This window comes from Rhinatrema bivittatum, chromosome 5 (assembly GCF_901001135.1).
Source record: "Rhinatrema bivittatum chromosome 5, aRhiBiv1.1, whole genome shotgun sequence".
NCBI lineage: Eukaryota > Metazoa > Chordata > Amphibia > Gymnophiona > Rhinatrematidae > Rhinatrema > Rhinatrema bivittatum.
Window position 1 is genome coordinate 364875158 of NC_042619.1, and position 16594 is coordinate 364891751.

The window sequence follows — 16594 nt, forward strand, 5'->3', positions numbered from 1 at the left end:
TGTTCTTGACTTCTGTGCTCCTGCTTGGCTCCTTCATCTTCCTGATTTCCTGGGGGGGCTCCAGTCTCGTGCTTTCTTCCAGGCATCTTCTCCTTGCCTTAAATTGGGGCCCAGCTCTGCCTCCTATAGCCTTGCCGGCCACCAGCACCTGAGGGCTCATCCTGGGGGGAAAGTTGGTAGCCATTGCAGGCAGAAGACACTTAGTTGTTCATTTTGGAACATGCCTGACTTTTCTCAGATCGCCCTTCCTTGCCTTTCTGGACTTCTGGCCACTCGGTCCTTGGGGGATCTCACTGATGGCTGATTGTCCCACCCGTGGTCTGACTCAGCATGTTCCTATGTTCTAAATGTATTTAGTTAGTCCAATAGTCAGGTGTCAACTGCAATTTGTTTGCTAACCTTTATTACTACTTATGTAATCTGAAATGCAATTATATTTGCCAAAAGTGCTACTTACTTACACCACAAGAGTGTTCAGCTTAAATGTTAATTATTTTAACTATTTAAGATTTGTTGTCTTAACCCAGTGAATTGCACATGGGAATCAAATCATGTTGCTTTAAGAGGAAGTCGATCCTAGGAGGCAGAACTAATCTGTTAAATTACAATTATTAAGAAGGCTATAAATGAAGTGGAGCATAAGCATACATAAAAAAAATCATTAAAAACACATTAGTTATATTGCCAGCAATTTGACAAACTAAGGGCTGGATTTACTATCCCGCGGTAACGGGGGGCGAAATGGGGGGGGGGGGCGGTCCTGCGATAGCCGGCATAAAAGGTGCAGTTATTCGGCGCGAAACTGACAGCGATAAAGGTGCTTACTTTTTGCTGTCAGCGCAGTCTTCACGGCGTCAGCCCCGGTGCCGCCCCGACTCCTCCTCTTCCGGGGCTGACGCTGCCCCGACTCCACCCCCATCTTGGTATCGCACGCAATAAGGGACTTTTCGCATGCAAACGTCCCTTATCACGTGCAATCCACTTGGTAAATGACCCCCTAAATACTTATTTGGATAGTTTAGTGGCCTACTCTAACTTAAGATGTAGCTAAGTGCCAAATAATTCATTAGGTAATGCAATGTAAGCTTGGAGGACCAAAAAGGTGATCTTATCACATCTGGGTAATTTACACCAGTCCAGGAATATGGAAACCTTTCTGAAAATAAGAAACACCTGGATCTGGGTATAAATGCTATGGGTCTCACCATGATGTCAGCATGTTTGCTTTGAGCCTTTTTTTTTTTTCTTCTTGGAATACGAATATAAGAGTTTAAAGACTTTTCTGACTGTTCTTCCTTGTTCGTAGGAATGCCCTTGAAGGGTTTGATAAACCAGATGGAACCTTTGATTCTCCGGTGATGAGTCTCCATAACTTGGTGCACTCTTTCTTGAATGGGACCAGTGCTCTGCCTCACTCTGCAGCCAATGATCCCATTTTTGTGGTAAGATCTGTTATCTCCTCTCTCCCTCTCTGCTAGCGTTGCCAGCTGGCTTCAGATTTTCAGGACAAGTTGACCCAGTCCTGGTTTTACCCCATTGCATGCTAGGACCTATTCTGATTTCCCTATGGCATTCCTTAAGAAAAGCAAGAGTATAAATACCTGCATGCAGAGGAGTAAAAGCAGGACCAGATCAACTTGTTACATAGCAGTGAGACACACATTTCTTCCACTAAGCACAGTTTTTTTTTAAGTTGTTGTTCCTCTATTGCTTAGAACCCATTTACCATAAAAGTAAGGACTGTAAGATGAGTGAATTGAGATAAAAGGCAATTTTGGGTATTAGTACTACTAATCATTATTTCTAAAGCACTACGAGACATACACAGCTCTATACAGATATACTTAAGAGATGGTCCCTGCTCTATGGAGCTTACGATCTAGGCAAGACAAGCGAAAGCCCGTGGGAAGTGGATTTATCGTAGAGAAGTACTTAGCATTTAAAAACAGCTTCAAAAAAGGTGAGAATATGGTCAGAGAGGGAACATAATGTATGAACTCAGGAAGTCTATTTGAGGCATATGGAAAAACAGGGTAGAAAGTGTGGAGTCAGGAATTAGCGGTGGAGAAGAAGGGCACAGATAACAGCAACTTGACGGATGAATGGTGTTAGTGAGGAAGGGTGTAGGGAGAGAGAAAAGAAGATGGGTAACAAGATGCTTCAGAATGAATGCATTTATAGGCAAGAAGCTTGCCCTGTATACGGAAACAGACAGGGAGCCAGTGTTGGGATCTGAGAAGTTACATGGTCATAGCAGCATTGAGGATAAGTTGTGCAGCTGAATTTTAAATAGATTGCAGTGGAGAAAGACAGTTCAGTGGCAAATCCCACAAAAAGCAAATTGCAGTGGTCTAAGTGGGAAGTGATAAGAGAGTGGATGAGAAATGAAGGGATGGGTTTTAGCGATGTTACAGAGGAAGAACAGTCACACTTTAACAGTGTTTTGAATGTGCATAGGGAAAGAGGCATTGAAAATAACGCCGAGGTTACGGGCTGAGAGAACCTGGAGGATAAGAGTGCCATCCAAAGAGACAGAAAAAGAGGGAAGTGGGGAAATGGATTTGAGGAGAAAACAAGAAGCTCTGTTTTGGCCATGTTAAGTTTAAGGTGCCAGCGGGGCAGCCAGGTGATGATGTCAGCTGAACAGGCTGAAGTTCACCTGGCTGTTCACCAGAGACTACTCAAATTCACTCAATCAACCAGCCCACCAAGTACAGACGCAACCCAACAACAAGAAAAATGTAATAGCCCCGGATCTACCAAAAAAATCTTAACAATGGATTACCCAAGCCACCTTTTATAATATATATCACTTCATCTAAAGACACTTTGTATTGTTAAACACCCTGCTGTTACAGATCCAAATGTATAATATCTCATCCAACCAACCTATACACATTCCTCTCTCCATAGCTTATTAACCCAAGCCTAGATGTAACAACAGCGTGTATGTAATTCTTTCCTGTATGTAATACTTTTACTGCATATAACTATCCTTACAAGTAATAACTATTATATGTAATCAGCCTTGCAAGTAATAACTATTATATGTAATCAAGCTACACTACATGATAAGACACTGTAATGATGCTTATACAACCTGTTGCATGATTCTGTAAACCGTTCTATGGCGAAACCGAATGACGGTATACAAAATACGTTAAATAAAAATAAATAAAGTCTGGGACGAGGGTGAAAGGGGGTAGAGTTGGGAATAATATACGGAAATATTATTTACACAGAGAGTGATGGATGTGAGGTCAGCCTCCCAGTGGAAGTGGTGCAGACAAGATAGTATCTGAATTTAAGAAAGCATAGGAGATCTTTCAGGGTAGGGATTGTAGGGCTGAATATTTGGTGTGGCTGGGCACAGAAGATATAGTCTTTTTCTGCTGTCGAGTTTCTATGTTTCTGGGTCAGGGACAGAGTTAGGCAGCATAGGCATTTGCCTAGGGCACCAAATTCTTTTTTTTATTTAAGCATTTTCAAATACAATCAATAATTCAATTCAATACAGATATCATAAATTGAATAATGGTAACAAAATATCACATTTCTTTATCTGGTTTACAGAAACAATTTAAGGTGGTGGGTGAATTCTAAGCGGAACAAAGGACAATAATAAAGAGAACCAATTTTCCCCTTATCTCAACAATTGAAAATGTAAGAAAACATCTGGTATATCTACTAAACTACTTCCATTCACATCGCTGTAGCCTCTTGGGTTTGGGAATCAAGGAATGCACGGAGCTGTGATACTTCGAAAAAAACATACTTTTGATTTAAATAAGTAATTTCATATTTACAAGGAAATTTCAAAAGCATTCTGCCCCTCTTAGCTTCTATCTTTGGTCTTAATTCCAAAAACCTTTTTCTCCTTCCTTGCGTTGTCCTAGAGAAATCAGGATATAACCATATTTTACCTCCGTGAAACACTGCCATACGATTCCGTATGTATAAACATAAGAACATGCCATACTGGGTGAGACCAAGGGTCCATCAAGCCCAGCATCCTGTTTCCAACAGTGGCCAATCCAGGCCATAAGAACTTGGCAAGTACCCAAAAACTAAGTCTATTCCATGTTACCGTTGCTAGTAATAGCAGTGGCTATTTTCTAAGTCAACTTAATTAATAGCAGGTAATGGACTTCTCCTCCAAGAACTTATCCAATCCTTTTTTAAACACAGCTATACTACTGCACTAACCACAACCTCTGGCAACAAATTCCAGAGTTTAATTGTGCGTTGAGTAAAAAAGAACTTTCTCCGATTAGTTTTAAATGTGCTACATGCTAACTTCATGGAGTGCCCCCTAGTCTTTCTAATATCCGAAAGTCTATCTAATATCCGAAAGTTCACCTAATATCCAAAAGAGTAAATAACCGATATGATCAGGATAACGTAATACTGTATCCTGATCAGAAGCAAAAGAAAAGGAGACATGCAATATGGATCTGCTAGTTATTACCTTATCTAATGTGGATTCAATTATATCTGTCAGGTTCAAAGGGGCTTCTCCTAACTTGATTCCAGTAGCAATATTCAATTTCGAAGGTAAATAATAGATTTTGGAAATAGCCGACAAAGCTTGTTGCGGCATTTTCAAAATTTGTAGGAAATACTCCTTGAACATGTCATACGGTGATATGAAATCATGTTTGGGGAAATTTAGAATTCTAAGGTTTAAATATTTTAAGGAATTCTCAATTGCTTCAAACTTTTTTTCATATAGGATATACTCTGGCAAATCCAGGTTTCTATATTTACCATTCTTTTTTCCATCTTTTATAGTTTAATATCATTTGTAGAAATAGAAGCTTCAATATTATTAAACCGTTGATTAGAATCCATTGTTATTTTAGTTAGAGTAACAATAGCTAATTCCAAAGATTTTATGGCAGACCAAAGAGATTCTAAAGAAATCACTGCAGGCTTTTCAAGTTGTAAGTTACTACTCCTTACATGCCCAGATTCCAACTCACCCACTATAGCCTGGATCCCTCTTCCTCCCCCTCCTGACAATTCAAGAAAATCAATAGGTAGGTAGTATCGATAAAGGGGGTTTCGCCTGACAAATATCATGAACTTTTTCTCGGTGAACTTCAAAACTTTTTGGTGACCCTTCCTTCTCAAAACCCAAAGTATTCAACAGTTGAGGTAGAGGAAGAGTGCACAGAGCACCGGGGCTCAAAGATATCTCAGTCAGAAGCGCAGGCACCCGCTTTGTATCTGCACCTACAGCGGCCATCTCCTCCAGCATTAATCCAGACGTCGGTGTGAAAAAAGCAGGAATCCACATCTGTGAAGGCTCCGGTGTGGGAATATGAAGACATCACCTCCCTTATTTTCGCCTTCCGTTTAGTATGAGGCATATTATTACTGTAAAAATTTCAAAAGAAACACAGAGAAGAGCGGCTTTTTTTTTTTTTTTTTACAACCATCTCACAGCACTAACCTTCCACCCCCTTAAGATGGAGGCCTCAGAGGAGGGAAAGTAAGAACATAAAACATAATTACGTACCAAAAATGTAAAGTCCTGTCCAGGTTCCAAATGTTAAAGAATATACAACAAAGCCACGCAGCCCTTTGGAGCGCGCGGCTTCGGCAACGCATCGGCAGCGGCTGCGCGCCATAGGGGGGCCGGTTTTAGGACCTCCTACCAGTCCCACCCCAATGACATCAGTCAGAAGGAAATCGCCACTGGAACCCCATCGGGGCCGGGAGAAACTCTTCCTTACCCCCGGATGACCTCTGCAGCTGATTAGATGTAAAAAGTCCCTCTCTCCTTCACCTCTGGGATGAGGGTGAGAGGGGGTAGATTTAGGAGTAATATAAGGAAATTTTATTTACACAGAGAGTGATGGATGCGAGGTCAGCCTCCCAGTGGAAATGGTGCAGGCAAGATAGTATCTGAATTTAAGAAAGCATAGGAGATCTTTGAGGGTAGGGATTGTAGGGCTGAATATTTGGTGTGGCTGGGCACAGAAGATATTGTCTTTTTCTACTGTCGAGTTTCTGTTTCTGGGTCAGGGACAGAGTTAGGCAGCATAGGCATTTGCCTAGGGCACCAAATTCTGAAGGCACCCAAAAATCTGGGATGCCCCCTGCAGCTCTCTGCCTCCCTGCACCCGTTCATCTGCCTGTGGGTGCCAGAATCTTAAATCCAGCCCTGAGCATGGTTTAGCCATGGTGTGGGCTTCTACCTTTCATCAGCCTTCCCCGGAACTTGAATACATATCTTGCATCATGATCCTAAACCACGATACAATGACAGAAACTGGATTTCCTTCACTTTAGTACTGATACCATGAAGCAGCCATGAAAAGAAGGTCTTTTTGTGTTTCTGTACCTTGCCCAGCATCTGAAATTTAAATGAAAATTGTGCAAGCAAAAACTTCAGCAAACAGCACTGTGCATTCAACCTTTGCCCTAAAAAGCTAAGTTTCAGAAATGAGCAAAACGTTTCACAGTAACTTCTGTGCCAGTTTTTGGTTGTGTCTTGATTTTGTGATTTGTTCTTTAGATCCTTGGGCAATTGACGTTCCATATCAAAACTGTGCAAGCAAATTCATTTGTAGTCTTTTTGTACCTTTTTGGCCTACTTTTGCCTGACAATTAAATTTGATACTCAAGTGCCTTTACTACTACCTGCTTCCTGAGAGTGACATTCATCTATGTCTTTTATGATTGTGATTCATAATCCCCTGCACAGCATGCTGGGAGTTTGAGGGGCTTAGAAACTTGAGGCTGCCTCTTGTCATTGTATTGCTCTTTATATTTTCTTCGTTTGATCAAACGAGTCACCAGAATACTATCACACTTAAGATACCTGAAATGAAGGGCGAGGATTCTTAATGTTATGCTTTTCAGTTTGTAGAGCTGCCTCTTTAAAAGTTTGGGCTGCTTGGAAATGTCCTTGCAGCCTTAGATGAGGGTGTGCATCATCTTTAGCTTCCTTGCACATTGTTTTCAACAAAGCGTCTTGCGATATTTCAGTCTTGAAACTTACCAAAGACCTTGAAGGAAGTAATTTGTGCCACTCATTACCTGCAGGTCCTGCACTCCTTCACGGACGCCATCTTCGATGAGTGGATGAGACGCTTCAGTCCCTCGGATGCCGTCTGGCCTCAGGAGCTGGCCCCGATTGGTCACAATCGGATGTACAACATGGTGCCTTTCTTCCCACCAGTAACCAATGACGAGCTCTTTTTAGCCACTGAGCAGCTTGGCTATACCTATGCCATTGAATTGCCAGGTAAGCTTTCTATTCTCGAGAGCAATTATTGGGTAAATCACATCACCATTGCAGAAACAAGGGCTTTACAACTCCAGTCCCTGAGGACCACAGAGGCCTCTCTCAAATAGGCTGGGAGTTAAGAGGATTTATTATAGCAGAGTCTGACTGTTGGAGAGAAGCTGCTAAATGAAGGTTTCACATACTTTTCACACAAGGATGCTTATTGTTAAATCTTTTTGTTGAACAATCAATCACAATATATCTTTTTTGTCTGAATTGTTTATTCAGTGGGGTTATCTTTCTCTCTTATCAGGGTTTGGATTAGATTCTAATCATGCTTTGAGTATAAATTGTGCTAAAGTACAGAACATCCTAAGGGTTTATCAACTTTTTCTCACCACGGTAGCAGGGCTTCCCAAATCTGTCCTGGGGACCCCCCAGCCAGTCAAGTTTTCAGGATATGCACAATGCATATGCATGAGATAATTTAGCAAATGAGACCTCAGTCCATGCAAATTTATCTCATGCATATGCATTGCTGATCTCCTGAAACCCTGACTGCCTGGAAAGGTTTGGGAAGCTCTGTTCTATAGGCTCTGGCATTTATATTCTTTAGAATTTAAGTAAAAGGAATGCGGTGGAGTGGGCTTTGCTGCTGTAATTTATTTTATTTGTGGTTTTCGGGATGGGGGGAAATCAGGTGCTACTCGGTCAATACTTAGTTCTTGTTTTCAGAGATTGGGACCTAAGGACTCTAAGGGGATCTGTTTGCGTTGGTTTTGGATATCTGTTGAATATCCTCGGTTAAGTGGCACATTAAAACAGGGTAGACTCAAGAGTACTCTTAGGAGAGGGTGCTGGATGCAGGGAATACCCTCCCAGGGGAGGCGGTGGAGACAAAAATGGCATTTGAATTCAAGAATGCATGGGATCGAGTTATAAAGCTAAACCTATTGGGCAGACTGGATGGGCCATGCGGTCTTTTTCTGCCATCACGTTTCTATGTTTCTAACTTAAAGGTGAATTTTAAAAGCCCGGCGCGTGCCAAAATTAGGGGATGCGCTAAAAAGTCAAGCCGGCGTGCGCCGAACATATATCAAAAAGCGCTTATATACGCGCTCATATACGCAGCATGCACATCTCAAAGGTTTACAAAAAGGGACGAGGTGTGGTTTAGGTGGGGAGGGCGTTTCAGGGCCTGGCCAAGAGATGTACGTGCAAATACTTACATGCCCTGGTGCGTTCTGAGGCCCCCTGCCATGTAACATTACTTCTGCCTTGGATGACGTGTAAGTTATAAAATTAAAGGGTCTGGGGGTAACTGGGGAGAGTGTAGACTGTCAAACCAGGGGGGTTGGAGGACCTAGCTGTTAACTGGGCGAACTGGTGGATGAACTGGTAAACTGAGAATGGCGTGGGCATGCGCTCCTTTTAAAATCCCCTGATAGCAGTAGAAGCTGGATTTGTGTGCCCATGCATGCGCCCACTTAAAATTAGGTACACGTGCCTGCAGCCTGCCTATTTTATAACATGACTGTAGCCCTGGACGCCGGCTGACACACACGTGGAAATGTACGCCCACGTGCCAGTTTGAAAGTTTCCAACCCTGCCAAGAACAGCTGAAAATTGGCTAAGTTAGCTGGATAATGTAACCCCACCGCAGAATGCACTCGGAATGCCTCTTTTTTTATCTGGCTCAATTTTAACCAAATAATGACTTATCCGGCTAAAATCCAGCTCAGTGTTTCCAAACCCTCTCCTGGAGACACACACTTAACCAGTTGGGTTTACAGGATATCTGTAATGACTATGCATGAATTAGATTTGCATACATTGGAGACCTAGTGTATGCAAATTGATCTCATGCATATTCATTGTGGAAATCCTGAAAACCTGAGTGGCTAGGTGTGGCTCCAGGAGAGGGTTGGGAAACACTAATCTAGCTGGAAGAGTAATCTGGCTAAATGCTTTTGAAATTTACCTCATTGTTCCTTATTTGTAACCAACATGAGCTATCAAGAATGACCTCTTAAAGTAACTTCCCTCCAGCAGTCAGATTTTGCTACAATAAATCCTCTGGACTCCCAGCATATATGATAGATGCCAGGGCCTGGGCAAGAATATTAGGCACTCTAGGTCAGGGGTTCTCAACCCAGTCCTCAGACACACATAGCCAGTCAGATTTCCAGAATAGCCACAAGGAATAGGCATAAAATAGATTTGCATACAGTGTAGGCAGACATGCAAAGCTCTCTCATGAATATTTATTGTGGATATCCTGAAAACTTGACTGGCTGGGTATGTCCTAAGGACTGGCTTGAGAACCACTGTCCTAGGTGAACCTTAGGCCTTATGCCTCTTCCCCCAAAATAATTTTCACTTCCCCACCTTGAGATTTTTATAACTAAACTGAGCAATCATCAATCATAATTCTGTCACCATCACTTCCTGCAGAACAATCCTGTAAAAACACATAATTGGGTATCATACTTTTAAAAATTAAACTTTGGTTAATATATATATATATATATATATATATATATATATATATATATATATATACACAATACACACACACACACACACAAACATAAACACAAATATGTTTGAGAAATCATGTCAAAGTGTCTGATTAGTGTTCTTACTGATTTTTGGGGGTAGACAGCAAAAAAAACCCCAAAACTTAAGAAATACCTACATTTATAAATTAATAGAAATCCATACTACATTGATTGAAATGACTGGCTGAGCTGATTAAGGATGCTTCTTTTCACGACTCACCATAAAAAAATAAATAAAAATTCACATTATGATCTCACGTCAACAACAGCAGCACAAATTCCCTTCGACACCAGAAACTTTAGACGTAAAGCAAAAACGTCACTCGCAACAGAGCATACCCACCATAGTATTTAAACTGCTGACATGCTCTTCCTAGACGGCATGATGTTTCAAACCATATGTTCTTTGCAGCTTCAGACGAAGATGCCCGTGCGCTGGCTACTATGATTGGATCCACAGTTGGCGGAGTGCTTCTGGCGTTAATTGTGCTGCTCTTGCTGCTGGTCCTGTTTTTGAACAGGAGACACAGAAAAGGCTTTCAACCTCTCATGAATGCAGCGTTCAGCAATACAAAATACACCGAGGAGGTCTAGTACTCAGGGCTTCATGATAGGTACATCCAATTTGATAGTTTATTAATATTTTAGCAAAGGCAACAAGCATATCATGATGAAGTTGTTCGCCGAGTATTTTGTCCTCGGTGCTGGACTAGTCTTGCCTAGAGTTGCATTTTTATGCGGTTTGTATTGACTTTTTATGATGAATGTTTTATTGTGAGCTGCCCAGAGCATTTAAATGTGGTAAATAAAGAGATTGGACCTAACAGTGGTAGTGCTAACAAAAAAAAAAAAAAAAAATCAGCAGTTAAACATCGTTAAGAGCCTTCTTTTCATTCATATTTTAATGTCATTTAAAGTTTTGGAATGTTCCTCTTATTCATTCAGTCTGACCATTACAGATGTGCCAGTTTTGGGTGCTGCTGTGCTGATCCTCATCAGAACCTTTTGGCATTGCACGGAGACAAGGAGGAGTGAAACAAATAGTTGAAGAGTGGATTCACAGCAGATATTTAAAACAACAACAAAAAAAGGTCATTGGTCATAACACAAGATGCTTATTTTAATTTTAAAAAACCCTAAAAATACAAGTATTAACATATATTGAGAAAAAACCAGAACTAGGAATAAAACTAAGGAATTCATGGAGCCAAGATACAGCCATGTTTATATTTGAGCAAGCTAGCCAATACTGCTGGCTTTGTTCCAGAAGATCTTCTGTTCTGTATACTATTTAGCAAGTTTATTGCACCATTGCTCCTATGCTTATGTCTTTTTAAATTTCAGAATAATACTGAGAGAGACTTGTATGCTTTCTAGAAAAATCTATAAACTTTTTTTTTCTGCTTTCAGAAATGGGTTTTATTGCTATTACAAATAAAACATTTTTTTTAAAGAAAACAATGGGGTTTATAACTTGCCCTAACATTTACAAATAGTTTATGTTATTTTTGGATCTGAGCCTTGTTTAAGTACATCTAACCCATGGTGCCTTATTAAAGAAAGAAAACTTCCCCCAATCTGTACCAACAGAAAAATATCTTTGTTGGATTAGGCCAATGATTTCATTTTTTGGGCAGAACTAAAAAACAATGTTAAAAACTCAGCAGAAAATATCTTATTTTCACTATGGTGCTTTCTCAGAAACCTAATTGCACACTGCAATATCCACAGGTTTTTGGAAATCTAGGGCATTTAAATATCATATTAGATGGTTAATATGATTAACCTGTACTTTCCAGTTAATGTTTTGTAGAAAATTAGGGGCAGTGAATTTGTCTTCAAAATTTTTTCTACTATTTCAATCCAAAAAGAATGTTTCAGTTGTGGGGTTTTTTTTTTTGGGGGGGGGGGGGGGGGGGTAGACTTTAAAAAAAAATATTACAAACCATAACTGAGGAGGATGAGGTGGAGGATCTGGGACACTTTCTAAATATTATATAGCCTTATTATTTCTTTAATTCAAGTACTGGATAACATTATTCCAAGTTTACTATATTTAAATAGGCAAGTTTCTTATATACTGTACAGGCAAGTTAAGATTGCATTGATAAAGGAAATATTTTTATTCCTGTCCTGTGTTATGTACAGTAGGCTAGCTTTCTGTATTCTCTAATATATAGAAAACATTTAAAATAGGACATCTTAGAATGTCTTCCACGCTAGCAGTTATCATGTTAAGCTCTGATTTTGTATAATAAAAGGTTTTAAAATAAGCACCGTGCTATTGAGCACATTTTCTGTGTTATGAAAGGTGTGGAGATCTAATGGTTTATTCTGCTCTGCTCATGTTGACCCAGAAGTGGAAAGAAGGTATACTAAATATATTTTCTACCATTCCGCTTATAAAATTGACATCTGCGAATAAATGTTACTCTGACTTTTAAAACTGAAGCAAATGAGAGATGGGCAGCCCAACAGTGAGTTGGACTCGGGCTTCGGTCACCAGGTACAGTTAGGTGGTGACGGGTCAGAGACCATGGAGATCGTGGGTCAGGAAGGCGGGCTGGAAAAAAAGGGGTGAGGGATGGTTCTAGCCCACAGGCCCTAGTTTGTCCACCCCTGGCATAAAGTACTAAAGCTCAGTTTCATAATTATGCTGAACCAAATGTCCGTGTGGGAGAGGGGAAACACAAAATAACGAGGCTTAGGGCAAAGCTCGGGCAGAAAGATTCTTTTGCACTATAACAGTGCTGCCCCATAACACTAAACGGGTAGATGAAGGGTGCTTGCCAAGGAGAGAGGGAGGCTGAGCAGGCACTTCAGATTCCTTTTTACATTTGCAGTTGGGACACATGTGAACACAAGCAAGGATGGGTGGGAAATAAAGCTCTTGCGAGAGCAGCTTGATGGAAGCGATGCGACCGAGCTTCACTGACCCGACTCACAGAAAACTAGTCCTAGGTTGAAATCAGAATTCTTGAAGGGCTCACTTTCCAGAATTAACCCTGGTAGGAGCTAGGACCAGAACTGTAATAGAAATTCACAAGCACTGGAGTAATTTAAGGAGAAACACTAAAAGGGAGAGGTGGCAAGGATTAAACAAAGGGCAGATAAAGGGATCACCATCTAGCAATGCTGCGGGCAGTCAACCAGCCTGACACCAACTCCCCGGAAAGGAACCAGGTCGCTTACGGCAGTCTGGTAGTGGCCAAGGACTGTCTAAGTAAGGCCACGGGGACCCAGGAGTTGAGGCAACAGCCCCATTGGTTCTGGCACTGTTTAGATCATTACAAAGCTTGGTGGAAAGACATGGTGGAGGAGGAAGAGGCTAGGGGTCGGATGGAGGATGGAGTCTTGTGGTAGAGAACTAATGAACAAAACAAAACTGACTTGGATAAGGAGCAATAATATCCTTCAATCAGCCATGCTTCCATGACTAGCCGCTGGAATAACTGGACAGCCTACATGAGCCATTTGTTCATTTTTTTACTCTCAGCTACCACGTTACTTTGCAAACAGTTTCTCCTAAGAACACAACTTACATTTTCCCTGCACACATTATACACTGTTCATTCCTTGAGTTAAATATTATAATCAGACTGCAATACCATACTGAGCAATCTGAGGGCAAATTTGCATCGCAGTAAGTGCCCAAATCTGATGCTAGCTATTTATCATAGTGTCACTTGATAAATATGCAGCTTTTGCAATATAATGGACTTTATTTTCCATATATAGAAAAGCCCAGATTAAATACAGATCTAATTATATAGGAAAGCACGGTTCACTTACATAGTTCTAGCTCATTTATCTTGATTGATAAAGCATTCCGTGGAGGAGTAGCCTAGTGGTTAGAGCAGTGGGCTATAAATCAGGAGACCAGCGTTCGAATCCTGCTGTCGCTCCTTGTGACCTTAGGCAAGTCACTTTACCTTCCATTGCGCCTCAGGTACAAACTTAGGGTCAGATTTTCTAACATACGTGCGCAACCCGGCGCGTACAAATCTACGCCTGATTTTATAACATGCGTGTGCAGCTGCGCGCATGTTATAAAATCCGGGGTTGGTGCACTCAAGGGGGTGCACACTTGTGCGCTGAGCCGCACAGCCTTCCTCCGTTCCCTCCAAGGCCGCTCTGAAATCGGAGCGGCCTCGGAGGGATCTTTCCTTCCACCTTCCCCTACCTAACCCCCCCCTTAACTTTATCTGATAACTTGCGCCTGCCTCTGGGCAGGCGTAGGTTACGCACGCCGGCTGATGGCCGGCCCACGAGCCCGGGCACAGCGGCAAATGGCCAGAGATGGTTTTCAGGGGTGATGAGTCAGGCGAACTGAACGAAATCACTGTGAACCTGGAAGATGAGGTGGCAGTGGGGTCAATCGTCCCACCAGAACCACCCTCGCAGGTACTCTCTATAACCCCACTCTTAAAACCGCACACCATGCCTCCACCAGACAAAGAGCCCTCTCTATCGCCGGCCCCTCCCTCTGGAACACCCTGCCCATGGAAGTCCGATTAGAACCATGTCTGCGCAAATTCAAAAAAGGAATTAAGACCTGGTTCTTTAAATTGGCTTACCCAGACTTGGACCAAACTTACAGGCCGATACAGTAAGGACGCGGTAGTGCCGGGCGCACCCTCGTTTGCTGCATGCACAGTCCGGATCACATACCGCTCGATACAGTATTTAAATGGCATGCAAATGCAAGCCGCATCCAAAGCGCGTCCATGAAGCGCAATCCATTTTACTGTATAGAGCGCTATACAGCGCCTATACAGTACCCTGGGTGCGCTGGTACCTGTCATTTCAAATGATATTTGAAATGACAGGTACCAGGAAGTGGGTACAGGAGATGCAGTTTGTTTTGTTGTCCTGTGCAAATAATTGCTTCACTGCCTGAACCCCTCACCCCCCCCCGGGACAAGACCTTTAGAGGAGCCAGGATCAGGCAAACGTTTGGCCTGTATGACTGTGAGACATTTCGTGAACACTTGGGGCCACTTAAGTTCCACATGGAAGCAGCTTGTACTGGTAGTACATGTGCTTCACTACAAATCTGGGGAACTTCAGATGGATGAGGGTGAATGGGAATGTGTGTATAAGCATCTTTCAGATACAGAGCGTCATTCAGTTCCTCAGCTAAACAAAAGGTAGAATCATCTGAAGGGAGTTCATCTTGAACCTCTTTCGGACCAACAATCTGCTCAGTTTTCATAAATCCAGGATAGTCCTTAATCTCCCTTACTTTTTGGGGATTAGAAAATATCGGAAGTAAAAACCCTGGCCACATTCCTGAAGTGGGACAGGCTATCTGCTGCTGCTGCTGAGCAGACTGTAAGGGGTCAGAACTGAAGACCAATCTCTGCCAGGCCAGAGGATGGTGAGACAAGTGCAAGTGGTAGCCAAATTCCGTAGCTTTCAGGACCAATTCTTCCTTTGTAATGTGGACCCATTCTAGAAGGATCTTTCCCCGAGTAAAAGAGGTGGGCTCCCAGGACATCAGAAACTGGTCCCTGGGCTTAGGCTGCGACTGCTGCTGAGCTTTTGGCTGATATATCTCTCTCTGCCGACCTCTTTTTTTCTTTTGGTGGATGTTGACACCAAAAGAATCAAGGCCTTACCCCCACCGGGGTAAGGCCTTGATCGCACCCTTCCCCCCGGCAGCCCTCCGCGCCGACCACGAGGCACCTAGCCGTGACCCAAGGCGCCGCCCTCAGCCCTCCTCCGGGCTGGAAGCAGCCAATAAAAAGAGAGAAACCACCCGCCAATAACAGCAGGGCCAGGAGCCCTTTAAATCCACCGCGGCGACGAAAAAACAGTCCCTTCTGCTTACCTGCTCCTGCGGGACCGAACTGCTCCAGAGGGACCGACCGTGCGAGGCCTGCGCAGCCGGCGCCGAGACCCACCGGGGTAAGGCCTTGATCGCACCCTTCCCCCCGGCAGCCCTCCGCGCCGACCACGAGGCACCTAGCCGTGACCCAAGGCGCCGCCCTCAGCCCTCCTCCGGGCTGGAAGCAGCCAATAAAAAGAGAGAAACCACCCGCCAATAACAGCAGGGCCAGGAGCCCTTTAAATCCACCGCGGCGACGAAAAAAACAGTCCCTTCTGCTTACCTGCTCCTGCGGGACCGAACTGCTCCAGAGGGACCGACCGTGCGAGGCCTGCGCAGCCGGCGCCGAGACCCACCGGGGTAAGGCCTTGATCGCACCCTTCCCCCCGGCAGCCCTCCGCGCCGACCACGAGGCACCTAGCCGTGACCCAAGGCGCCGCCCTCAGCCCTCCTCCGGGCTGGAAGCAGCCAATAAAAAGAGAGAAACCACCCGCCAATAACAGCAGGGCCAGGAGCCCTTTAAATACACCGCAGCATCTAGGCGTCGCACGCCGAAGGAGCACGACAAAGGGGCTAGCCCCTTTGTGCGCCCCTTCGGGCAGCCCAGTAGAGCAGCCCAGAAGCCAGGTCCCTTTCCCAGCCTGCCCACAAGGTAAGACCAACACAGCCTCCTCAGTCTGAGAAGACCTCGCCCTATCAACGGATTCATCCCTCTTGCTGCCTGACGTGAGCTGCCACAGATCCTCGCTGATACTTCCACCCTTATCCTGATACTTCTAGCCTTGAGGGCCCCCTGTCCACTGACTACACGCCCGCTTATCCTTCCACCACAATGCTCCCACTTAATATCCCCATCATTCACAACCAAAGGTGGAGAGCACCTAAGCTCCCCACACCCCACCATAACCGACAACAGAGAATCAGGCCCATCATGCTGACACCCATAACCCAATGTCTAGGCCTGGC

General features: G+C 43.5%; 1 protein-coding gene across 2 annotated transcripts in view; it reads left to right on the plus strand.

Moving 5' to 3' along the window:
• The window catches only part of DCT (dopachrome tautomerase), a 72212-nt gene extending 60532 nt beyond the window's left edge, over positions 1 to 11680 (plus strand). Inside the window, exons 6-9 of one of the 2 annotated variants that reach the window (XM_029604739.1) lie at positions 1307 to 1442; positions 7054 to 7255; positions 10211 to 10412; positions 10758 to 11680. In XM_029604739.1, coding sequence (XP_029460599.1) covers positions 1307 to 1442; positions 7054 to 7255; positions 10211 to 10392 — 520 coding nt within the window. In that variant the 3' untranslated portion in view covers positions 10393 to 10412; positions 10758 to 11680. Of the gene's footprint in view, positions 1 to 1306; positions 1443 to 7053; positions 7256 to 10210 lie in introns of both variants that reach the window. The other variant, XM_029604738.1, reaches the window with a different exon arrangement.
• Positions 11681 to 16594: the final 4914 nt, after the last annotated feature.